Raw genomic sequence first — 26,800 nt, 5'->3', positions numbered from 1 at the left:
TACTTTAAAAAAAAAAAAAGAAATCTGCACAAGTTCCATGGATTATATCAGTGTCGATATCCTGGTTGTGATAATTGCATGTGAGAATACACTTATCTCAACTAACATTTCAGCTAAAATAACAATAGGTGCTCTCTGTGGAAAATACAGAAAATAAAGAAAAAGGAAACAGAAGAAAAATAAAATAATTCTCAGTTTCATCACTTAAAAAAACCCACTATTAAGACTCTAAAATATACCCTTCTAGCCTCTTTAAAATTTATATGAAAAATATCAGTATTAAAAAACACCAGTATTGGGACTTCCCTGGCGGTCCAGTGGTTAAGACTCTGTGCTCCCAATGCAGGGGGCATGGGTTTAATCTCTGGTTGGGGAAATAAGATCCCACATGCTGCTCTGGGTGGCCAAAAAACGGTAAAAAACATCAGTATTAAACTTTTTATAAGCCAGTGGGTTTTTTTTGTCTTTTAACATCTTTATTGGAGTATAATTGCTTCACAATAGTGTGTTAGTTTCTGCTCCACAACAAAGTGAATCAGCTATACATATACATATGTCCCCATATCTCCTCCCTCTTGCATCTCCCTCCCTCCCACCCTCCCCATCCCACCCCTCTAGGTGGTCACAAAGCACCGAGCTGATCTCTCTGTGCTATGCGGCTGCTTCCCACTAGCTATCTATTTTACATTTGGTAGTGTATATATGTCCATGCCACTCTCTCACTTCATCACAGCTTAACCTTCCCCCCACCATATCCTCAAGTCCATTCTCTAGTAGGTCTGCATCTTTATTCCCGTCTTGCCCCTAGGTTCTTCTGATCATTTTTTTTTCTTTTCTTTTCTTTTTTTAGATTCCATATACATGTGTTAGCATAGGGTATTTGTTTTTCTCTTTCTGACTTACTTCACTCTGTATGACAGTCTCTAGGTCCATCCACCTCACTACAAATAACTCAGTTTCATTCCTTTTTATTAAGCCAGTGTTTTAACTTAATATACTGTGAGCAGTTTTCCATATGATTATACAGTCTCCTAAAATATTATTTTTAATGAATGCATATTATCCTCTCATATGGAAAAACCGCAATCTATTTACTCAATCCCTTGGTTTGTCTTTTTTAGTCTATTGTGAGACATGTTCAATGAGTATGTTTGCAGATAAACCTTTGGCCATATCTCTGATTATTTCCCTCAGATAAATTTTTTTTCAAGATAATCTGCTCATTGTCTTTATTCTTAAATACAAATGTGTCTCAAAATATGGAGTCAGGTTCTTTTGGGAACATATATTCATTAGCATCGGAGAGTTATCTTTTTTTTTTGGCTGCGCTGGGTCTTAGTTGTGGCATGCAGGATCTTCATTGCGTCATGTGAACTTTTAGTTGTGGCATGCATGCAGGATCTAGTTCCCCGACCAGGGATTGAACCGAGGCCCCCTGCATTGGGAGCATGGAGTCTTATCCAGTGGACCACCAGGGAAGTCCCTGGGAGAGTTATCTTGATTCTTTAGACCAATCTAAGTTCCCTCAGATAATTTTAAGTAGAATTACTGTTCGAAGGGTATAAGCATTTTTAAGGCCTTTGACACATCACTTAAATGCTCTGAAGAAAGTTTGTAGTAAAATACACTCCTATTAACAGTAACTGAAAATATTTATTCCCCAAACCTTATCAAATAATGAGGAGTATAATTTATTAAAAGTTGATTACTTTTGATAAAATTTGATAAGAGAAATATAGCAGCTCATTTAAAATTTTCATATTCCTTGAAATATTTAGGCATAGGTTGCGAGTCCGCCTGCCAATGCAGGGGACACGGGTTCGTGCCCTGGTCCAGGAAGATCCCACATGCCGCGGAGTGGCTGGGCCCGTGAGCCATGGCCGCTGAGCCTGCGCATCCGGAGCCTGTGCTCCACAACGGGAGAGGCCACAACAGTGAGAGGCCCGCGTACCACACACACAAAAAATAAATAGAATAAAATAAAATTTTCATATTCCTTGAAATATTAGTCCAAATAAAAAATTTTGATATATTAGCCATTAATATTCTTCTTTTGGGAATTGACCTTACATGTCCTTCATCCATTTTTTTTTGTTTGTTTCATTGTGCACTGTATTTTCCTATTGATTTGTAAATGAGCTTTATATATTAAGGCTCTTAACCCCATATGCAACATTTTTTCCAAATATTTATTTTAATTTAAAAGTTTTTTAATTGAGCCATTTCTTTGTAGCTTCTTTCTTTTGTTTCAAGCGTATTAAGTCCTTTCTCATCCCAATGGCTGATTAATAGTTATCTTTATCATCCATATTTGGTTTTTATCATCTTATATTTTCACTTTGTTTTTACATTTAACTCTTTAATCTACTTGGGTTTGGTGTAAATTATAAAGAATAGATCTGACAGCTTTTCTTATTGTTAACCATTTGTCTCACCACTATTTTTTGGGTGGCTAAACGTTTCTTCCCAAACTTTAAATCTCAATTTTCTCAGATCCTAAATTCTTGTGTGTTTGGGGATTGCTTTCAAAGATTTCTATTCTGTTCCATTGGTCTGTTTACTGTTGCAATAGTTTCACTTTGTTTTATTGATTGCATTGATGAATTGTATTTATATATTATAATATATAATTATATATATTACATTATATTATATTCTATATTGCCTGGAAATACAAGCCTTCATTTTATTACTGTTCTTTTAAAAGTTTTCCTGACTATTTTCACCATTTATATATATAATATATTCACCAATATATTTGACAGATTTTTTTGCTGATTCAAGCGTCCAACTAAACATGTATGTAGGTATAACCTATGCTTAGATTTCTTCAACTGCTGTTTGTAATAGGGAACATCTATTGAGTGCTTGTGCCAGGCACTGTTCTCAGTGTTTTGATATGCATCAACTCATTTAATGCTAGCAGTAACCCTATCAGGTGGGTACTCTTTCTGTGTCTTATGGAAGAGAAAATGGAAGTACAGAGAGGTGAAGTAAACTTGCCCAAGGTCACAAAGCCAGCCTGTGGCTCAGCTAGCTGTTGCATATAATACACTCACTAAATCCAGGCAGTTGGCTCCAGAGCTCACTATCTGTCAAACAGTTTAGCAGGGATTCATGTTATCTTGATTTTTTGCTTTAAACTGGAAATACTAGTATAATGGGATAAGCCTTTGAGACACCACGATGCCTAAAAACACTGTTCAAATCAGCTTCTTATGCATATTCTATAGCAGTATATTGTTTCCCTTTAAAGTGATGAAAGATGGAATTTTCTTCAAATTAAAAAATAGTGCTAAGAGTGCTGAATCTTAACAAAGGAGAAAAGAAGAGGCAGCCAACTATTACCAGAAGGGTCCTGGACTGGGCAAAAGGGAAACAAGGCTTCTAGTCCTTGTTTTGTTGCTAACAAACTTCCCCTCACCTAAAATATCTTCCTAACTAGTCTGTAACTCTGGCTAAAATTCCACTTTTAGAGATTGATTACTCCAGGTTAACTCTCTAAGACGTAACTAGCTCTAGTGACATAATACTTGTCAGGGTATGGATTATCTATACTGTGGTGTGATTTCACTTGCTCCTAACCAAGAAACTAGCCCCGACATAATAGGAGGTGCTGTGGTCCCACAGGGAGATGGGAATAAAAGGCAATGCTACTCTGGAGCCTGGAGAGAAGGGGGGCTGTGAGAGGAAGGTACACGGGGTGGGAGACCACAGCAGACAAAAGTAGGCAGTTGGAGAATAGCCTCAGGTGACAGAGGGTGGTGAGAGAGGAGGTTGGGAGGAGGAAGAGGGTCCCGTGGAGGGGATGTGGGGAGAGCCTCCTCTACTCGAGGTTTTCCCAGGACTGATGCCGGGTGGAGCTGAGCATTCTAAAAGGAGGACTTCCTCTGGGGATCAGGGAGGGAGGGAGGGAATGTGAAAAAAGAGTCCACACCCTTGACATTCACCCAGAGGCTCTGAGGTTCATTGGAAAAGATGCATGAGAAGTTATGTCTAAGGGCATGCAAACATACACACAGCACCATAAAAGGAGACAGCTTTTTAGACTTTCTTCAGATCCTCAGGCCTGTGAATTTCTTCAACAAAGTTCTCGGATCATCATGCCTTTAACAACCCTTCCCCTATTTGTCACTGCCACAGTAGTGCTGACCTTAAATTCCAATATCAGGGAAAAAAGTTGTAGCTCACCTTTTATGTAAATGCTTACTAGCTCACGCAGACCCTTTTTCTTTCTTTTTGTTTTATGGGGTTGTGAGTGGAACAATTTTAGTGGTTCTGCTGATTGTCAGAGTAATGAATGTTTACTGTAAAAAAAATCAATGACATAGAAAATGAAGAAAGTAAGATTCTCTTCTCAACCTACACATTGTAGTGGGCCTCTTCCAGATTTTTCAAAATTGTATCACACTGTTCTGCCGTCGGCATTTGTCCTTAGCATAATACTGTGGATACCTCTTTGTGTCAACAGATGTAACACTCCATCAACTTTATTAATCGTTCCATAGTATTCCACTATATTTGCTGTACCATAATTTATTCAACAAACCCAGTTGATGGACATTTAGGTCATTACAATTTCTTTCTATTATACATTATCCTTGAACTGATTGCTCCCAAAGTATTAATTTCTTAAGAAAATATTTGCTAAACCAAATCACACACATATTAAATTTTACTACATATTTCAATATCTCTGGTTCTTGTTTATATCCTTTGCCATGACTTTTGGTTGTGTTCAGCTTTTATCAGGAATCATTTTAAACTTCTCCTATTGTTCCTGATAGCATCTCACAGTTTATAGAACATTTGTTAGGTTAATAGGGTACTCAGAGATTCTCAAATTTAGGGGCATCTTTTATTCTTTAGATCTTAAAGAAATCTTTCTAGGAGCATCAGACATCAAGATACTAGAACATGAAAACTGTACATGAAAAGACTACCGCAACAGAGGAGTGAAGCTCTATGTGCTCGGTGTTCATTGTCATATAATTGAATCTGCCTTAAGATTGTTTTGGTGCAAATGAGTTAGGGAGACAAGTGTACTTTTTTAGGCTTGATTATCTTGGACCACATGAGAGAATCTGGTTCAGAGCTTCTGAGACCAATGACTGCCCTTCCCCTTTGTGCTGCACACACAGTCTTGGGTGTAGTCTCTTCCTGGGTCACTTAGCTGCATTTTCTTCCTGCCTATTATACATTTAAACCTTGCCAGACTTAATAAATGAGAGCTGGAGAATAAGAGAAACCCAACCAAGACCATGTGGATGGCACCTGGGCAGATCTATTGGTCCCACTCAAAGAGTAGCAGCATAAAGTAAGAGTAAATTAGCACGTGTTATGCTCAGTTCATGGACTGCAGGCTGAGCTAGACTGGATTGAGAATCAGGCCATGGTGCCTATTGTAAAATCAACAGGAGAAGGAAAAAAAAAGAAAAAGAAATAGAAAATGTGCTGAGTCAGGGGAGGAGGGTCTTCAAAATCTCAGTCAAAAGTTTGATCATTCTTTTTTTTTTTTAACATCTTTATTGTAGTATAACTGTTTTAAAATGGTGTGTTAGTTTCTGCTTTACAACAAAGTGAATCAGTTATACATATACATATGTTCCCATATCTCTTCCCTCTTGTGTCTCCCTCCCTCCCACCCTCTCTATCCCACCCCTCTAGGTGGTCACAAAGCACAGAGCTGATCTCCCTGTGCTATGCGCTGCTTCCCTCTAGCTATCGATTTTACATTTGGTAGTGTATATATGTCCATGCCACTCTCTCACTTTGTCACAGCTTACCCTTCCCCCTCCCCATATCCTCAGGTCCATGCTCTAGTAGGTCTGTCTTTTATTCCCGGCCTACCGCTAATCTCTTCATGACATTTTTTTTTCTTAAATTCCATATATATGTGTTAGCATACGGTATTTGTTTTTCTCCTTCTGACTTATTTCACTCTGTATGACAGACTCCAGGTCTATCCACCTCATTACAAATAACTCAGTTTCATTTCTTTTTATGGCTGAGTAATATTCCATTGTATATATGTGCCACATCTTCTTTATCCATTCATCTGTTGATGGACGCTTAGGTTGCTTCCATTTCCTGGCTATTGTAAACAGAGCTGCAATGAACATTTTGGTACATGACTCTTTTTGAATTAAGGTTTTCTCAGGGTATATGCCCAGTATTGGTATTGCGGGGTCGTATAGTAGTTCTATTTGTAGTTTTTAAAGGAACCTCCATACTGTTCTCCATAGTCCATAGTGGCTGTATCAGTTTACATTCCCACCAGCAGTGCAAGACTGTTCCCCTTTCTCCACACCATCTCCAGCATTTATTGTTTCTAGAGTTTTTGATAATGGCCATTCTGACCGTTATGAGATGATATCTCATTGTAGTTTTGATTTGCATTTCTCTAATGATTGATGATGTTGAGCATTCTTTCATGTGTTTGTTAGCAATCTGTATATCTTCTTTGGAGAAATGTCTATTTAGTTCTTCTGCCCATTTTTGGATTGGGTTGTTTGTTTTTTTGTTATTGAGCTGCATGAGCTGCTTATAAATTTTGGATATTAATCCTTTGTCAGTTGCTTCATTTGCAAATATTTTCTCCCATTCTGAGGGTTGTCTTTTCATCTTGTTTATGGTATCCTTTGCTGTGCAACAGCTTTGAAGTTTCATTAGGTCCCATTTGTTTATTTTTGTTTTTATTTCCATTTCTCTAGGAGATGGGTCAAAAAGGATCTTGCTGTGATTTATGTCATAGAGTGTTCTGCCTATGTTTTCCTCTAAGAGTTTGATAGTGTCTGGCCTTATATGTAGGTCTTTAACCCATTTTGAGTTTATTTTTGTGTGTGGTGTTAGGGAGTGTTCTAGTTTCATACTTTTACATGTACCTGTCCAGTTTTCCCAGCACCACTTATTGAAGAGGCTGTCTTTTCTCCACTGTATATCCTTCCCTCCTTTATCAAAGATAAGGTGACCATATGTGTGTGGGTTTATCTCTGGGCTTTCTATCCTGTTCCATTGATCTATATTTCTGTTTTTGTGCCAGTACCATACTGTCTTGATTACTGTAGCCTTGTAGTATAATCTGAAGTCAGGGAGCCTGATTCCTCCAGCTCCATTTTTCGTTCTCAAGATTGCTTTGGCTATTCGGGGACTTTTGTGTTTCCATACAAATTGTGAAATATTTTTTTCTAGTTCTGTAAAAAATGCCAGTGGTAATTTGATAGGGATTGCATTGAATCTGTATATTGCTTTGGGTAGTAGACTCATTTTCACAATGTTGATTCTTCCAATCCAAGAACATGGTATATTTCTCCACCTATTTGTATCATCTTTAATTTCTTTCATCAGTGTCTTATAGTTTTCTGCATACAAGTCTTTTGTCTCCTTGGGTAGGTTTATTCCTAGATATTTTATTCTTTTTGTTGCAATGGTAAATGGGAGTGTTTTCTTAATTTCCCTCTCAGATTTTTCATCATTAGTGTATAAGAATGCCAGAGATTTCTGTGCATTAATTTTGTATCCTGCTACTTTACCAAATTCATTGATTAGCACTAGTAGTTTTCTGGTAGCATCCTTAGTATTCTCTATGTATAGTATCATGTCATCTGCAAACAGTGACAGCTTTACTTCTTCTTTTCCTGTTTGGATTCCTTTTATTTCTTTATTTTCTCTGATTGCTGTGGCTAGAACTTCCAAAACGAGGTTGAATAAGAGTGGTGAGAGTGGGCAACCTTGTCTTGTTCCTGATCTTAGTGGAAATGGTTTCGGTTTTTCACCATTGAGAACAATGCTGGCTGTGGGTTTGTCATATATGGCCTTTATTATGTTGAGAAAAGTTCCCTCTATGCCTACTTTCAGCAGGGTTTTTATCATAAATGTGTGTTGAATTTTGTCAAAAGCTTTCTCTGCATCTATTGAGATGATCATATGGTTTTTCTCCTTCAGTTTTTTGATACGGTGCATCACATTGATTGATTTGTGTATATTGAAGAATCCTTGCATTCCTGGAATAAACCCTATTTGATCATGGTGTATGATCCTTTTAATGTGCTGTTGGATTCTGTTTGCTAATATTTTGTTGAGGATTTTTGCATCTATGTTCATCAGTGATATTGGCCTGTAGTTTTCTTTCTTTGTGGCATCTTCGTCTGGTTTTGGTATCAGGATGATGGTGGCCTCATAGAATGAGTTTAGGAGTGTTTCTCCCTCTGCTATATTCCCGAAGAGTTTGAGAAGGATAAGTGTTAGCTCTTCTCTAAATGTTTGATAGAATTTGCCTGTGAAGCCATCTGGTCGTGGGCTTTTGTTTGTTGCAAGATTTTTAATCACAGTTTCAATTTCAGTGCTTGTGATTGGTCTGTTCATATCTTCTATTTCTTCCTGGTTCAGTCTCGGCAGGTTGTGCATTTCTAAGAATTTGTCCATTTCTTCCAGGTTGTCCATTTTATTGGCATAGAGTTGCTTGTAGTAATCTCTAATAATCTTTTGTATTTCTGCAGTGTCAGTTGTTACTTCTCCTTTTTCATTTCTAATTCTATTGATGTGAGTCTTCTCCCTTTTTTTCTTGATGAGTATGGCTAGTGGTTTATCAATTTTGTTTATCTTCTCAGAAAACCAGATTTCAGTTTTATTGATCTTTGCTATTGTTTCCTTCATTTCTTTTTCATTTATTTCTGATCTGATCTTTTTGATTTCTTTCCTTCTGCTAAATTTGGGGGTTTTTTGTTCTTCCTTCTCTAATTGATTTAGGTACAAAGTTAGGTTGTTTATTTGAGATGTTTCCTGTTTCTTAAGGTATGATTGTATTGCTATAAACTTCCCTCTTAGAACTGCTTTTGCTGTATCCCATAGGTTTTGGGTCGTCGTGTCTCCATTGTCACTTGTTTCTAAGTAATTTTTGATTTCCTCTTTGATTTCTTCTGTGATCACTTCATTATTAAGTAGTGTATTGTTTAGGCTCCATGTGTTTGTATTTTTTACAGATCTTTTCCTGTAATTGATATCTAGTCTCATAGCGCTGTGGTTGGAAAAGTTACTTGATATGATTTCAATTTTCTTAAATTTGCCAGGGCTAGATTTGTGACCCAATATATGATATATCCTGGAGAATGTTCCATGAGCACTTGAGAAAAATGTGTATTCTGTTGTTTTGGGATGGAATGTCCTATAAATATCAATTAAGTCCATCTTGTGTAATGTATCATTTAAAGCTTGTGTTTCCTTATTTATTTTCATTTTGGATGATCTGTCCATTGGTGAAAGTGGGGTGTTAAAGTCCCCTACTATGATTGTGTTACTGTCAATTTCTCCTTTTATGGCTGTTAGTATTTGCCTTATGTATTGAGGTGCTCCTATGCTGGGTGCATAAATATTTACAATTGTTATATCTTCTTCATGGATCGATCCCTTGATCATTATGTAGTGTCCTTCTTTGTCTCTTGTAATGGTTTTTATTTTAAAGTCTATTTTGTCTCATATGAGAATTGCTACTCCAGCTTTCTTCTGATTTCCATTTGCATGGAATATCTTTTTCCATCCCCTCACTTTCCTTCTGTATGTGTCCCTAGGTCTGAATTGGGTCTCTTGTAGACAGCATATATATGGGTCTTGTTTTTGTATCCATTCAGCCAGTCTGTGTCTTTTGGTGGGAGCATTTGATCCATTTACATTTAAGGTAATTATCGATATGTATGTTCCTATTACCATTTACTTAATTGTTGCAGGTTTGTTCTTGTAGGTCTTTTCCTTGTCTTCTGTTTCTTGCCTAGAGAAGTTCCTTTAGCATTTGTTGTAAAGCTGGCTTGATGGTGTGAATTCTCTTACCTTTTGCATGTCTGTAAAGGTTTTAATTTCTCCATCAAATCTGAATGAGATCCTTGCTGGGTAGAGTAATCTTGGTTGTAGGTTTTTTTCCTTCATCACTTTAAATATGTCCTGCCACTCCCTACTGGCTTGTAGAGTTTCTGCTGAAAGATCAGATGTTAAGCTTATGGGGATTCCCTTGTGTGTTATTTGTTGTTTTTCCCTTGCTGCTTTTAATATGTTTTCTTTGTATTTAATTTTTGACAGTTTGATTATTATGTGTCTTGGCGTGTTTCTCCTTGGATTTATCCTGTATGGGACTCTCTGTGGTTCCTGGACTTGGTTGACTATTTCCTTTCCTATATTAGGGAAGTTTTCAACTATAACGTCTTCAAATATTTTCTCAGTCCCTTTCTTTTTCTCTTCTTCTTCTGGGACCCGTATAATTTGAATGTTGGTGCATTTAATGTTGTCCCAGAGGTCTCTGAGACTGTCCTCACTTCTTTTCATTCTTTTTTCTTTCTTCTGCTCTGCAGTATTTATTTCCATTATTTTATCTTCCAGGTCACTAATCCGTTCTTCTGCCTCAGTTATTCTGCTATTGATCCCATCTAGAGTATTTTTAATTTCATTTATTGTGTTGCTCATCGTTGCTTGCTTCCTCTTTATTTCTTCTAGGTCCTTGTTAACTGTTTCTTGTAATTTGTCTATTCTATTTCCAAGATTTTGGATCATCTTTACTATCATTATTCTGAATTCTCTTTCAGGTAGACTGGCTATTACCTCTTCATTTGTTAGGTCTGGTGTGTTTTTATCTTGCTCCTTCATCTGCTGTGTGTTTTTCTGTTTTCTCATTTTGCTTATCTTACTGTGTTTGGGGTCTCCTTTTTTCAGGCTGCAGGTTCGTAGTTACCGTTGTTTTTGGTGGCTGTCCCCAGTGGCTAAGGTTGGTTCAGTGGGTTGAGTAGGTTTCCTGGTTGGGGGGACTAGTGCCTATGTTCTGGTGGTTGAGGCTGGATCTTTTCTTTCTGGTGGGCAGGTCCATGTCTGGTGGTGTGTTTGGGGATGTTGGTAGCCTTATTATGATTTTAGGCAGCCTCTCTGGTAATGGATGGGGCTGTAGTCCTGTCTTGCTGTTTGTTGGGCATAGGGTGTCCAGCACTGTACGTTGCTGTTCCTTGAATGAAGCTGGGTCTTGGTGTTGAGATGGAAATATCTGGGAGATTTTTGCCATTTGATATTGTGTGGAGCTGGGAGGTCTCTTGTGGACCTGTGTCCTGAGGTTGGTTCTCCCACCTCACAGACACAGCCATGACGCCTGGTTGGAGTGCCAAGAGCCTTTAATCCACACGGCTCAAAATAAAAGGGAGAAAAAATAGAAATGAAAAGAAGGAAGGAAGGAAGGAAGGAAAAAAGGAAGGAAGAAAGCAAGAAAGGAAGGAAGGAAAAGAGGAAGAAAAGGAGGAAGGAAAGGAGGAAGGAAGGGAGGAAGATAGTAAGAAAGAAAGAAAGAAAGGAAGAAGATAAAATGAAGTAGGATAAAACATAGTTATTAATATAAAAAATAATTATTAAGAAGAAAAATTTTATAAAAAAAAATACGGGTCGGGCAGAACCCTAGGACAGATGGTGAAAGCAAAGCTATACAGACAAAATCTCACACAGCAGCACACACATACACGATCACAAAAGGAAAAAAAGGGGAAAATAGTAATATATCTTGCTCCCAAAGTCCACCTCCTCAACTTGGGATATTTTGCTCTCTACTCAGGTTTTCCACAGATGCAGATGCAGGGCACTTCAAGTTGATTGTGGAGCTTTAATCCGCTGCTTCTGAGGCTGCTGGGAGAGACGTACCCCTCTCCTCTTTGTTCGCACAGCTCCTGGGGTTCATCTTTGGACTTGGCCCCGCCTCTGCGCGTAGGTCGTCCGAGGGCGTCTGCTCTTCGCTCATACAGGACGGGGTTAAAGGAGCAGCTGATTCGGGGGCTCCGGCCCACTCAGGCTGGGGGGAGGGAGGGGCACGGATGCGGGGCGAGCCTGCAGCGGTGACGCTGCACCGGCCCAAGGCGCGCCGCGCGTTTTCCCAGGGAAGCTGTCCCTGGATCCTGGGACTCTGGCAGCAGCAGGCTGCACAGGTTCCCGGGAGGGGAGGTGTGGAGAGTGACCTGTGCTCGCACACAGGCTTCTTGGAGGCGGCAGCAGCAGCCCTAGCGTCCCACGCCCATCTCTTGTGTCCGCGCCGACAGCTGTGGCTCGCGACCGTTTCTGGAGCTTCTTTACGCGGTGCCCTTAATCCTCTCTCCTCTCTCACCAGGAAACAAAGAGGCAAGAAAGTCTCTTGTCTCTTCGGCAGCTCCGTGCCCGTTTCTGGAGCTCCTTTAAGCGGTGCGCTTAAACCCCTCTCCTCGCGCACCAGGAAGCAAAGAGGGAAGAAAAGGTCTCTTAGTTTGATCATTCTTGACAGTGTTGAGGTGGGGCTGCCGAAGAAAGTCACAAATTCAAGTGATGGCAACCCAAAAAATATGTGCCTAACATCAACTGCATCTTTTCTCTTCCCGGGAAGACTTCATAAATCTGTGCATCTTTGTTTCTTATGGCCCTCTCTTTCTCTTCTTGCTCCTTCTTCTTCCTTCCTTCTTCCCATTCTAGGTGCTGAAAATCCGGGGGCAAATGAGACCTATATTGCTCCTTTCTCTCTGTGAATACCTCCTCCCTTGCATACAAACTGTCTTGGGCTTTCTCCATTCTAAAGAATTTCTTCCTTCAACTATTTCCTCCCTTTTGGGGGAATAGTTTATACCATAGTAAAAAACTTCCTTAGTATGCATTCACTTTTTAACCAGACTTTGCCACTAGAGCCTTTTTGAAATTATGGCTTCAAGTGTCCCAAATGATATGACGGCCATTCCAGGATATTCAGCACAGAAACAGCTTCATATGTGAGAACTCTCCTATTCATGAGGATTGGTGGATGCATACTTCTTTGGCCTTTTTTTTTTTTTTTTTTTTTTTTTGTGGTACGCGGGCCTCTCACTGTTATGGCCTCTTCCGTTGCGGAGCACAGCCTCTGGACGCACAGGCTCAGCGGCCATGGCTCACAGGCCCAGCCGCTCCGCGGCATGTGGGATCCTCCCTGACTGGGGCACGAACCCGTTTCCCCTGCATCGGCAGGCAGATTCTCAACCACTGCGCCACCAGGGAAGCCCCTCTTTGGCCTTTTATGAACGTTGAAGAGGATCAGACTTGTCTTTCTCCCTGTTAGAGTGTAAGTACATGATCTAGGTTTGGCCAATAGGATTGGCCAAAATTGCAGAAGGAAATTTGATTTTGGAGAGCATGAAGCAAGAAAACAACGTCAGTTAGAGATTAGTCATAACAAGAGGGGTGACATTGAAGTTTCTGGTGAATGCAGTGAATACCTCAGAGTGGGGAAGCTAGTGGCAATGTCTTCATCAGACAATTTCTTGGGCAAGACCCCAGCCATGTTCCTTGATTCCCCAGTTTCTTTGGTTTCCTGCCAGTGTTCTCAGTCTGGTTCTCTTGAGTTATCCAATATTCTTCCAATACACCTCTTTTTGCTGAAGTTAGCCAGAGTTGGTTTGCATTGTTTGTTGCTAAGAAACCTGTCCTCATCACCATGCAAAGGCCCATTCTCAGTAGCACCCTCCCTTAGCTCTTTGCAGGATTTGAAACTAAATCCTCTCCGTCATGAAATGTCTCTTATGTTGTCTTTAGTGACCATATGCTTTCTGAATATCCTCCTTTCTCTCTCACTGATCCTTCTCTATCATCCTCCTTCACTCTGACCTGGCTCTTCATTTCTCTCTTTAAGGTGTTTCCAATGATCTAACCTTTCCTCTGACTTCAGTGAATCTTTAAACTTAGCCTATAGTCCATGGGACATCTCAACCTTTATGTTCTGTCAGTACCTCATCACTGTCTGCCCCAACCTCTATTTTCTTGGTAATCTGATGCCAAACCTCAGAAGTATTGTTGATTCTTCCTTCTCCCTTAGCCCTGACATTAATTTTCATGTTAAGACTTTTCTTGTAGCCTGATGAGCTCATGGGGGAAGAAATGTTTTCCTTTCAGGGTCTTACAGCCTTGTCCATAGAGAGGCTGTGGTGCTAGATGAACCCTAACATCTGTTTCCACTCTTACATTCCACTGTTGTACTCATGGCAGTGCTGCAGTGGATGCTGCCTCCTGCTGTCATTCTTTCCGTATCCATTGTCACCTTTGCCATGAGGCCCTCAGTTTGCAGTCAAGGGAGCATCAAGTGGTGGTTCCAAGCACAGGCTCTGGAATTAGGCATATTGGGTTCAGACTCTGGTTCTGCCTCCACTACTTATAAGCTGTAACCTTGGGCAAATTGCTTAACTGCTCTGAGCTTCATTTCCCATTTTGAATGGAAATAATAATAGGCCTTTCCCAATAGGGTTGTTGTTGGCATTAATCACACTTTTCAAGTACTATGCCTGGCATCTAATAAATGCTAAATAAATGCTAGCTGTAATTAATTCTTCCTTCGACAGTCACAGTGGCCTCCCGATTGTCTTGCCATCATCAGAATATCCTCCTATGTTTGTCCTACTTAATCAAACCTTATTTAATACAGTTGTATAAATTTAATATACTGAATAATAATTTTTAAAATCCTCCAGAAAATGAATTGTTTTTTATGTCCCCAAATAATTCTCAATAACTCCAAATAATTTACCTCGTCATGACCTTGCTTTTAAGTGACTCAGTCTCTCAGTTTCCTAATTCCCTACTCCCAAGAGAAGAGCACATTTTTGTGAGCCCGACCACATCAGGGACAGACAGCTGGCAAGCCTATAAGTGAGCTAGCCCTAATCAAGTGGATATATGTGGTCCAATCAACTCCAACCAGAAGGTGAAACCACGTGATATACTGCCCAGTCAGCTAGGGCTGTAGGTGGATCAGGTTCCCTTAGAAGGTACAGTGGGGCTTCCCTGGTGGCGCAGTGGTTGAGAGTCCGCCTGCCAATGCAGTGGACACGGGTTCGTGCCCCGGTCTCGGAAGATCCCACATGCCGTGGAGCGGCTGGGCCTGTGAGCCATGGCCGCTGAGCCTGCTCGTCCAGAGCCTGTGCTCCTCAAAGGGAGAGGCCACAACAGGGAGAGGCCCGTGTACCGCAAAAAAAAAAAAAAAAAAAAAAAAAAAAGAAGGTACTGTGGGTGGGCAGGAAATGACTGATGTCTCTGGTACAGCAATACTCTGCTCTATCCCATTGCTACCTATAGAATTCCTACTCATACTTCCAAACCCAATTCAGTACCACCTCCTTCATGAAGTGTTTGCAATCCTTTCAGTCAAATGTGACATCTGTTTCATTTCACTGCCCACATGTTGGTTTGCATCTCTGTATGGCCGTCATCATATCCTATCTCCTGTTATAAGGTCCTTGTTTCTTACACTCATACACACAGATCCTCTAACAGCAACTGGATTGTATGCTACTCAAAAGCAACTTCATATTTGCAATGTATCAAATATAATTGACAACCGATTTGCTTAGGGTCCTCCAACATCAGTGAATCCTGGGCCATCTGCGTAAAAACCACCTATTGCACCTGTTACAATGCAGACTCTTTGACCCTGTCCTAGAGTTAATGAATCACAATGTGAAGAGAGGGTGAGGCACAGGAATCTGCTTCTAATGAGTATCCCACATGAGATTTCTCTATTCACAATTGTCTGGATTCTGCACTGTAGCATTTACCCCAACAAGTATCAGCAGCTTCCCATTATAAACCATAAAAAGAACCATGTCTAGCTCTGACCAAAGCAAGATGGCTCCCACAGCCAAAGCAAACATACACCTCTTCTATCCAGCTCTTGCTACTAATCTGGACCTCACAGTCCATATGCCCTGTCTTCACCACAGCCTGTGAAGAGACTCTGATGGTTTTTCTCATGCTGAGAGCAGCTACTGTTGCTCATGGCACTTTTGTAATTGTAGCTCAAGAGAAAAACCTGAAAATGATAATGCCTTGAGCTCCTCTTCTGATGCCGAACAGTGAGATGGAAACATTCAGCCTTGCACTCTACTGCCCTGCTGACCAAACACAAACCTTGTGTCTTCTCAGTAAGGTTACCAGGATTGCAGGTGACTGGAGTGTGTGTGTGTGTGTGTGTGTGTGTGTGTGTGTGTACAGTCACCATCTGCTTCATGCAATATAGATTGGAACTCCTCTGTGACTTAAGCTGGAGCTTAGGCTTTAGGGCAGGAGTTCTCTCCTTAGCTGCTCATTAGAATCACTTGGGCAGCTTTAAAAATCCTTATTCCCAGGCTGTATCCCAGACCAATTAAGTCAGAATCTCTGGGGATGAGACCTGACATCTAAACTTTTTAACAGCTCCACAGCCATTCCAATGTGCAGGCAAGTTGTAAAGCCTCTACTCAAGTGAAAGTTAATGTATTAGTTAACCCACAGAAAATATAACCTCCACTCAATTTTATCATTATCAGGTGGAAGCCAGGACATCTTATGCTGAAGCACCTACCAACTGAAACGTGGCAAAATTCTGACACTGCCGGCTGTGAACCGGTGGCTTTCTCAGTCCCAGGTAAAGCATCTCACCAATGGAATTCTAATTCTGTTAGACAACTGAATTTTACTACTGGTGCTCTGAACAGCTCCTCCCTTAGTAAAATGGAAAAAGCCTTTTGTCAGAGAGGTTACATGAACCAGTTGGGCTGTCAGGGCTCTCCACTCTACCTGTGGATTCACAAATTTGTGTGTAGGTGCACTGTGTGTGTGCAGGTGTGTGTTTTCATATGCTTTGTTTTCAAAGTGGTTGTTACTGAATTTGACAGTAAAGAAGACAAGGAAGGAGTGATGGAGTACTGCCATACAGTCTTGTCTGTTTCTATTTGCCTCAATGATTTTTCAATGGGATCATGGCATTTAATAAGCACTTTTTTGCTAAGTACTATATGGATATCACCTCACTGAATTTCAACAACTCTGTGAAATAGGTATTATTCTCAATCTATAGATGAGGAAATTGAAGAGCATAGAGATTAAACTTGCCTGAAGATTTGAATCCAAATCTATCTGACTTCAAGATCCAGGCGCTTAGCCACATTATATGGCCTCTTAGAGCATTTTTATGATCATCCACCTGCTCCTTATCCCATGTCAAGTATTAATAAAATGTTCTTTTTACCTTAATGAATACCAGAAATTATCTTTACAGATCAGACCCACAATGACAGTTTATGGATCTCTGTAGATGCACAATGATCAAAGTTGCTAAGGCAGTGCTATGCCCAAGTTGGGTGATTAATAAATGTTTGTTGATGAATGGTTGAATGGATGAATGATGGATAAATCAATGTGTGGATGGATAAATAAATTAATGAGATATCTTATGGTAATCTACACTAGCATTCTGATTAGATTAAGCTCCTTGAGAGGAGGACTATGTATTGTTTACCGCTGACTCTGTGCCTAGCATAGTACCTGGCATTCACCAAGTGTTCATGTAAGTACAGGAAGAAGTAGGTACAGGCCACTGAATCAAAAAATATTCTGTTGTCAGAAATTGAAGAAAATAAATTGTATATCAATATATTTCCATTGAGTGAGTAGGCCTAAGTCTTACCTAAATCCAGGAAAAAGGGGTACCAAAGAGGTGACTGAAAACTGAAAAATACAGGGACCTTCTTCGTGTTGTCTCTATAAAATAAGCATCTGTCCATGACATTTCCATATGTTTCTCTACATTTGGAAAATGCAAAATTTTAAATATCTTTTCCACTTTGATTTTATTTCTCAGTGTCAGGTATGCAAAGTCTCAGGGTTAGCCCCGTGAGAGCTACAATTGCAGTGTACTTCATCTATAGGCAGGGAAAATGGGATTCTGTTTAGCATATAAAGAGAGTTTATGAAATCCAATAAGCACCATATGGCTTAGGGTTGGGAAGTGAACAAGTTCTCTTTCTTGCTCTCCAGAGCCACTTTCAGACTATTCCTCTCCATCTATGCTCTTATGAAAAGCTCTTCTCTAAGGTTCACCCTGTACAGACTACACCATGCCCATCCACCTCGGAATAACCATCCGCTGCTCACCCCTTTGCTTCCTGCTCACACTGACTGAGGGACTGGTTTACAGCCCTCCTCTCCACGCGGCTTCCACCATTACTCATTATGCAATGGCATGACCCATCCAATATCCTTGCATCTCAGTTCCTTAACCTCTGAATTTCTGATGATCTCCTCCATTCCTCCACAGCCACCCATGGTCACACCCTGCTCCTTTATACCACCAGAAACTTAACACCTCACAAATCACAACTTTTAACATCCCACTTCTCAGCCACGACCTCCTCTTTCCAGCTTTCCTACTTGGCCTCATTGAGCTTTTTCCCTTTTTTTTAAATTTAATTTTTATTTTATATTGGGGTATAGTTGATTTACAATGTTGTGCTGGTTTCAGGTGTACAGCAAAGTGGTTCAGTGAGACATATACATATATCCATTCTTTTTCAGATTCTTTTCCCATATAGGTCATTACAGAATATTGAGTTGAGTTCCCTGTGCTATACGGTAGGTCCTTGCTGATTATCTCTTTTACATATAGTAGTGTATATATGTTAATCCCATCATCGAGCATTTTCAATCCATGGATCCTTTCATCTTTTTTTTTTTTTTTTCATCATACCCTTTTGCCCTCCCTACCCCAACACCAGCTTAGATTCCTGGGCCATCATTACAATTATCCTATTGCAAATATGCTGGGTTCACTTGGCCTCTTCTTTCACAGCATCTGACCCCAGTCCTGAATGAACTCCATCATCTACCTCCTGTGTCAATGCCTGAGCAACTGAGTATTGTCATAAAAATCACAAAACCAATCTGGATTAGTATCACAATAGTCTTCTTCAACTTTGCAGAAGAAATTTATACATTTCACCTTTAAAAAATCTTACTGTGGGGAATTACACAATAATACAAAATCTGACATACTAAATCAAGGGATATTTTGAAATACTTATATCAGAGAAGCTTTCTTTAATTAAGGCACCATAAACTCATAATAGTGATTCATGTCTTTATAACATATTTCCATTAAGAGTGAAGCATAGTTTTAGAAATGGGGCATTTGGCCTACATCGGGATGTTTTGAATTAAGATACATTGTAGAGTGTGGCAGTGGGAAAAATGACAATTTTCATTTAACGATGTGGAAGAAATGTTGAATACAGCGTACCTTATTTTATCCATGGCAAGGCTCCAGGATTTCTGTCTGTCTTGGAATTCATGTATTCAAGGCTGTAAAAAGCATGCTGGCAAATACCAATCTGCATCAAAGCTTGTCTCTATGAATCTTCACCATTCACGGTAGTGAGAAGTGACCTTTATCTGTGTCTATGATTGTGCCTCAGTTGCATATTTTGTTGGATTTCAAGGAGGAAGAGGTGAAAAGTTCCATGCTTACTTCCCGCACGTAAGCAATAGAACTTAGAGTAAAAGGAACGTGGATCAAAGTTCATATTTTTTTTCATTCAGACTAGTTGGAAAACATTTTCAGTAATATTTACCAAAAGATTATTGGATATTGTAAATCCACATTCATTTTTCCTTAAGTGAACACCTCCTACTGGCTGTCAGCAACAGACACTTCCTTGCTAGTTTATTTATACCTACCATCCTCTGCCATGTTTTGGACTATCCCTACAGGGGTTCATAGTGGATTCTACTATGCGCTTAACAGCTAGTGCTGCAACATTGCCCAGCCCCAGGGAGCACAATTTCCAGGCAGTCCTATTAACAACAATCGCTAATGATCCTTTTGTAAGACTGAATTTACAAGGGCCCACTATCTTTCACTCCTCTTTCTCTCTTACTTTCTGTAAATTTTCACAAAGTACATTCAACTGCACTCTGAAAAGTAGAATTTCTACCTATATGCAAGTGTAGGACAATAAGTTCATTAAGTGCAATGTAGAATATAAAGCTGGCTTCATCATTTCAGATGAAGATATTCAATTCTAACAATTCTAACTGTTCAGTTCTGGACTTTATATTAAGGGAGAAAAATAAACCTTTATTTGTTTAGGCCTCTTTTGGTTGGATATTCTGTTTCTTGCAGCCCAACCATCCAAAACTGACTCACTTTGCATTCATCAGACAGTAACTCCCCACAGAACTTCCTGGACCCACACACTCTCTCTCCTTTTGCCACAATGGAGGAGAACATCCCTCTTCTGATCCAAAGCCATTCAGCCACCCATGGTTTGCCTTCCATCTGAGGATGTTGCTCTGGTGGTTATCTTCTATTTTGAATATTTAGCCTCTTATTCTCCACCCAAACCTTCCAAACAGCTTTCAAACATCCTCTTATACCTTTCGCCCTCAAACAAACAACGAACAAAAATACCTTCCTTGATTATACATTCTCCTCTGCCTGCATTCCCATCACTCTTCTCTCCTTGCCAGCCAAGGTTCACAAGAGTTATCTACACTCACTAACTCTACTTCCTCTCCTTCCTTTCTTTCTTCTACCCAACCAATCTAGAAAAACAGCTCTTGCTAAGGTCACCATGACGTTCGTGTTGCTAAATCTAACGCTTCTTGATTTCATCATATTTACCTTCTTAGCAGCATTTGACGCTGTTGATTACTGACCAATTCTTAAATTATTCTTTTTGTCTCCTACAAGACCACACACTCCTGGCTTACTATCAAGCCTGTGGCTCTGGCTTCACAGACTCCTGTTCTGATTCCTCCTTCTCAAGCTGCTTCTGAACATCAGGACTCCTCATGGCTCTATCCTGGGCTGTCTCCTCTTCTTGTTCTCTACTCTGTCATCCCAGAATGATCTGTATAGGCTACTAACTCGCAAATGTATTGGGTTGGCCAAAAAGTTCGTTCGGATTTTTCCATAACATCTTATGGGAAAACCCGAACGAACTTTTTGGCAATATATCTTCAGTCTGGTCTGCTTGCTGAGCTCCAGCTTTGCATAGATCATTACTAACTTGATTTCTCTATCTGGATAGCTCACAAGCATCTCAGATTTAAGATTTACAAGACCAAACTCTTAATCTTGACTCACTCAAAGGAGCTCCCCCTTTGGTCTTCTACATCAATAAATGACACATTCATCTACTCAAATGTCCTTGCTAGAACAGTGGGCACGTCATCCTTGACATAGCCCTTATCTTCAATCTCACCTCCCTCCCTCAACTCCAACTTCAATCCCAAATAAGGCATCTCCAAGTCCTATATGTTATACCTCTAAAATATTCCCTGTATCAATCCACTTCTCTCTGCTTCCACTCTAGCCACAATCCAAACCACCAAAGATTTTTTAAAATTAATTTTTACTGAAGTATAGTTGCTTTAATGTTGTGTTAGTTTCTGCTGTACAGCAAAGTGAATCAGTTATACATATACATATATCCCCTCTTTTTTAGATTTCTTTCCCATTTAGGTCACCACAGAGCACTAGTAGAGTCCCCTGTGCTATACAGCAGGTTCTCATTAGTCATCTATTTTATACATAGTAGTGTATATATGTCAATCCCAATCTCCCAATTCCTCCCACCCCCTCCTTCCCCCCTTGATATCCATATATTTGTTCTCCACATCTGTGTCTCTATTTCTGCTTTGTGAATAAGTTCATCCATACCAAACCACCAAAGACTTTAACGATAGCTTCTTAACTGATTTTCCTCTTTCCTTTCTCTAAACCATTCTTTACTCAAGAGCTGGGGCAATGGTTGAAAAGATAAACTTGATCATGCCATTTCCCAGTTTCAATGGCAACCCATTGCACTTGGATAAAAATCCACTATCTTTAATATTGCCTTCAAGGCATTGCATAATTTATCTCCAACCTACCATCCCAATCTCATCACATGTTTCTGTCCTCAGCTCTCTCCTTGACCCAACCACATTAGCCTCCTTCAGTTCCTTGAGGGTGCCAAGTTCTTTGTTTATTCAAAGCCTGCTCAGTATACAATACTCTTTGCCCAGCTTTGTCTTCTAGTCTGATTTTAAATGTCATTTCCTCAGAAAGTCCTTTCCTAATATCTCAATCCAAGTTCTACCCCTGCCATTACTCTATACACAATCTTGATCATTTGCCATATGCATTTTCCCACTTTTTTGCTATTTCAAATAGTGTTGCTATGAACATTTTTATATGTGTGCACAGCAGTTTCTCTAAGGCAGTGTTTTTCAAACTGTGGGTCCCAAATTGCTGGTGGTTAGTAATATCAATTTTTTTTTAAAGAAGAAAGAAAAATAAATAGAAGCAAATAGAAAATACTAGAGTACATTGCACATAATAAGAGTAAATTTTGTTTTATGAAACTTTGATTTCAGTTGTGTGTGTGTGTATGTCGGATCATAAGCTAAAATAGATTTATTATTTCAGGTCAAAGTCAAAAAAGTTTGGAAAGACACTATTTCAGGGTGTATTTTAGGAAGGGATATCTTGGGTCACAGTGTTCAATTGTAGTTTTAAACACAAATATAGGAAATCAAAAGCTTCAACGGGGAAATAAAATAAAATAAATCTATACATATATTGCACTTTGCCCTTGGTTTGCTTATATTAGTTTCCATAAACCTTGGTTCACATTAACAGCTTTTTTTTTTTTAAAGGTGGGGGGGGTAAATTCTTATAGAAATACTGTATGAGAGGTAAGTTATTTATGTAGAAATCAGTGTTGTTTAAGCACACAGAGCAGTGACAGAAACCAGGAGGTCTGAAGTTTTAGCATGCATTCTCTTTTCATAACTTTCCACATCACCAATTTACATTATGGCTAGAAATAGATCCTCCATGTTTATTTAAACACTAAAAGTGCAGAACACATTTATTTTATTGTGTAAAACTCTACTGGAAAAATCCTGGCAGCTTAGGATAGTAATCCCCAATCCATGGACAAAATACCATCTCCATGGGCTGTTTGCTATTCTCGGTTCCATTTGGTGCCCTGTTGCCCTTTAACCTACCTTTACTGCACAGCAAAGATCTGAAGCCGCACCAGTCCTACAAGCCAGAGCAGACAGCTGCCTCTGTGTAGGGCCTGAAGGGAACTAAAGGACAATCTGCCCTGAAGTATCTATCCTGCTGCCTGACTTCCCACTAGAGTGACTCGCCTGGTTTCAGCCAGAAGACTCTTGTTAAAATTCAAATATTTTCGGAGGAGAAAGTCATATGTTTAAAGCACTAGTTTTAAAAGCAGATTCAGGACATTGAATGAATGGGATGGAAATAAGTTAGCTGCTGGGGCAGGCTGAGGTGGGAAGCAGCTACAGCCCCTTTAGTGAGGGAGCAGCCTGAGTTCTCCAGCTGGATGTGGGAAAGAAGGGCTGGTAACAAACTCTTCCTACTTAGCAGTTTTGCCCAGCCTGTAAACACTCTCCCTGGTACTGTGGGGACATCTTGGAAGCACCAGGGATCAGAGCCAACATTTCAGCTCTGTTCTATTCAACCTCATTCACACTCTGCATCCATTGTGAGGTTTCAGGCCTTGCCCCATGCTCACATTCAAACACAGCTTCTCAGAAGTCAGTATTTGAAATATAGAAACCAACCAGGTTTTGGATACCCGTCCAGTTTATGTGTCATCCTTTTATTTCTACTGTAATCATCTCTAGGACTGGCCTGACCCTTCTTTTAGCCAGTTTTGTTTTTTCAATCAACTCCAAATAGATATTCCACTTGAGCGAAACCAGTACTGCCCTGTAGCCTGAGCCAGCAACGAAAAGAGGAATGCTGGATTTCAAAAGCAATAAAAGAAAACAAAACCAGACAGAGAACAGGTCCGTTTCTTAGGACACATCAACCTTACACCACATTGCCAGAGTCACTTTTTATTGAAGATGACAAACAGATAAAATCCTTCCATCACTGACGTAAGACGTCTTTTGGTAAGAATAGTAGTAAAGAGAACTAGGGTTCAGGCTGAGATTGCTGGGCCAAGATTCAGTTGTGGAGGGTGAGTTGTGAACAGCCCACCTAATTTGGTTATACCTGATGACTTGATTTTGCTCCCAGGAGTCCAGGCATTCTGGGTTTGGGCACAGGCTCCGTGGGCAAGCTTTTGATTAAACTCATTCACAATGAGGCGTAAGTGATAGATGTGGCTGCTTGTTGGGTTTTGACCTTTCTCCTACTGGAAATTCACAATCCACATTAGCATATTAAGGTATTGAGAAGTCCCACAGAGAAGGAACCTGTCTAACTTTGTTTTACCACAAGTTTTTTACCCAAATTTATTTGACCATGGACCTCTTTGTGCCCTCAGAATCACTTAACATTTTCAGGGGGCACTAGCACTGTGACAAACATGTTTCTTTAAGTTAAATGAATGCATCTCTCATCCATTCATTCTTTCAACAAACGGTTATTGAGGCCCAGTGTGTGCCAGGCACCAATGAGTAAAATAGTCACCTTCATGAAGCTTATATTCTTTTTTGTGTGTGTGGTACGCGGGCCTCTCACTGTTGTGGCCTCTCCCACCGCGGAGCACAGGCTCCAGACGCACAGGCTCAGCGGCCATGGCTCACGGGCCCAGCCGCTCTGCGGCATGTGGGATCCTCCTGGACCGGGGCACGAACCCGTGTCCCCTGCATCGGCAGGCAGACTCTCAACCACTGCGCCACCAGGGAAGCCCGAAGCTTTTATTCTTTAATCAGTTCGTCTTCCCTACAGTTTGTTGTATAATTAATTAATAAACATTAATAAAATAATCACACAAGCAAGGATATGGCCATGGCCAGGGCAGCCCTGAAAGGTTCTCTTCCAGGTGACTGAGGACACCTGGAGGCAGGTGTTAACCAGATGATGGGGAGGAAGTTTGAGAGGAACAATGTTCTAGAAAGAGGGGACACAGGGCAAATACTGGGCAACAGGAGAAAGCATGGTGCTATTCAAGGAAGCAGAGTGAGAGCCTTCTTCCTGGCAGAGGTTAAGGAGGTGCGAAGAGGCCAGATCATGTCAGGAAGTTGGCTGGGGAAGGATTTGTTTTGGCCTGAGGGTCCTTCTCAGTGCTGCTGAAATCACACCACTGCTGCCTTGGGCATTTGCCAGGTCCTAGGCTGCACCACAGGCATTAGTGCCCCCTTTCTCCAGGAAAGGAAACAAAGGTCAGAGGAGCATGTGACCTTCCCAAGAGCTACTCAGGGACAGAATCTGGATTTAAACTCAAAGTCTCTCTGAGTCCAAAACCATGTGGTGAACTAACATCCTTCTGAAGACCACTGCCTGCACAGAAGGCCTGTTACATCATGCGTTCCCTCCCAGAGCACCTAGTTCCGGAAGGGTTCTGTGTCCGGAGGATGACAGACACAGATGTCACATTCAGTGTTAGAAAGCATGGGAGTAGGACACCATAAGCCACCCTTCAGGACTCGAAGTACAATTCTAAGTACCAAAAGTGGACACAGTTTTCCACTTCATACTGTAAACTAGGCTGTACTCCCAAGTGGAGAAGGGAAGCCCAGAGTGCCCTTTTGAGGTCCTGATTTCCCTATGGTTCTGAGCCCTGAAAGAGGCCTTTAGACACCCCAGGAGCATAAGCTTGTGGCCTCCCAGGAGCCTCCATGACAGCACTGCAAACCCTGGACCTGCTCTGGGAAGCTGCAGGGCTCACAGAGAGAGGGGTTGGTGATACGGATGTGGCCCGAGGAGATTCTTAGCTTCCAAAGAGTGCTTGAGACTGGAGGGTGAGGAGAGGGGAGTTGGCTTCAAGGCTTTTTAGAAGATCTCAGAGTCTGGTGGCCTGCTTCATCTGTAGAGTAAAAGCCTGTCCTCAAAAAGCCCTAGGTCTGCCCTACTTCCTCTCTGGATTTTCTTAAATGTAGAGTGGTGGGTGGGGCCAGAACTCCGTGCTCCTGACATCCTCTACGCCGTACAATTATATGCATATGTGTGCATGTGTATGAGTACACACACACACACACACACACACACACACACACAATTCTTTCCATTTCAGCACATTGCATCTTGTGCCTGCTGTGGCCCTAAGAGCCAGCTGAGTTCCAGGAACCCTGGAGCCTTTTGTATATGGTAATGGTTCTGGTTGGAGACGCCCCAATGATATGTCATCTTTGGGGCTGAAATATCCCTCAGGATACTCCTTTGCGCTAACCATGCAAACGCCCACTGGCTTACTCACAGAGGTAGTGGGAGACTCCAAGGGTGCAACTAATTCCTTTTGATCCTACCTGCCCTTCAAAACATCACTGCCCCCAAAGCAGCCCTTCTGTAGGGCACAGGCTTTGAACATGCATACATCTGAGTTTGATTCATGGCCTTGCTATGTGACTGTGCGTAAGACGTTCAGCCTCAGTTTCCACATCTGTAAAGTGGATCTAATACCTTCCAGCTGGGATTTTTGTAATGATTAAGTGACATCGTATAAATCAGTTCACAAAGTTCTGAGCACATGGTAAGCCCTTAATAAATGATAGCAAACATTTTGTCAGTGACTGCCAAGTAGTCAAGTGCCCAAGGTAAATAAGCAGGAAGGACTAGCAAAGAAAATCTGCAGCAGTGTGTCTCTGGCTCTGGTGACCCCAGCCATTCCCACTCTGATCTCCAATCAGATCTCTGAATGAACTGACAAGTGGCCTAGGCTGTCAGCCACCTTCCTGGGCCAGGGCAGGTCTTCAGAATTGAGACCACATGGGTAATAGATCAGGAATAATCCTCAGGGTAGTCCTGCCATCATCTTTTCTTGGCTATTGGATCTTAGGCAAATCATTTACACTCCCTGCATCTCACTTTTCTCATTTTCAAAATGAGAATAATAATGGCACCTATCTCATAGGATACTTGGGCAGATTAATGAGGAAATGTAGAAAGATGCTTTAGGATATAGTTATGTTTTATGATAAAGAAAGAGGAGTAATTGTTCATAAATTTGGCCTCTGCTGGAAAATATCCAGTAACAATGAGTTCACAGAAAGGATTACATTATCAATCAGTTATAATTGT

At 40.7% G+C, this 26,800-nt stretch overlaps 1 protein-coding gene across 1 annotated transcript in view; it reads left to right on the top strand.

Annotated features, from left to right (window-relative positions):
* Positions 1-26,800, top strand: part of PPM1A (protein phosphatase, Mg2+/Mn2+ dependent 1A) — a 140,222-nt gene that overhangs the window by 32,564 nt on the left and 80,858 nt on the right. The window contains exon 2 of the mRNA XM_067028400.1: positions 16,302-16,399. Coding sequence (XP_066884501.1) covers positions 16,321-16,399 — 79 coding nt within the window. The 5' untranslated portion in view covers positions 16,302-16,320. The remainder of the gene's footprint in view (positions 1-16,301; positions 16,400-26,800) is intronic.

Source organism: Kogia breviceps, chromosome 3 (genome assembly GCF_026419965.1).
Source record: "Kogia breviceps isolate mKogBre1 chromosome 3, mKogBre1 haplotype 1, whole genome shotgun sequence".
In the NCBI taxonomy this organism is placed as follows: Eukaryota; Metazoa; Chordata; class Mammalia; order Artiodactyla; family Physeteridae; genus Kogia; species Kogia breviceps.
This window is presented reverse-complemented; position numbering and strand designations above follow the sequence as displayed.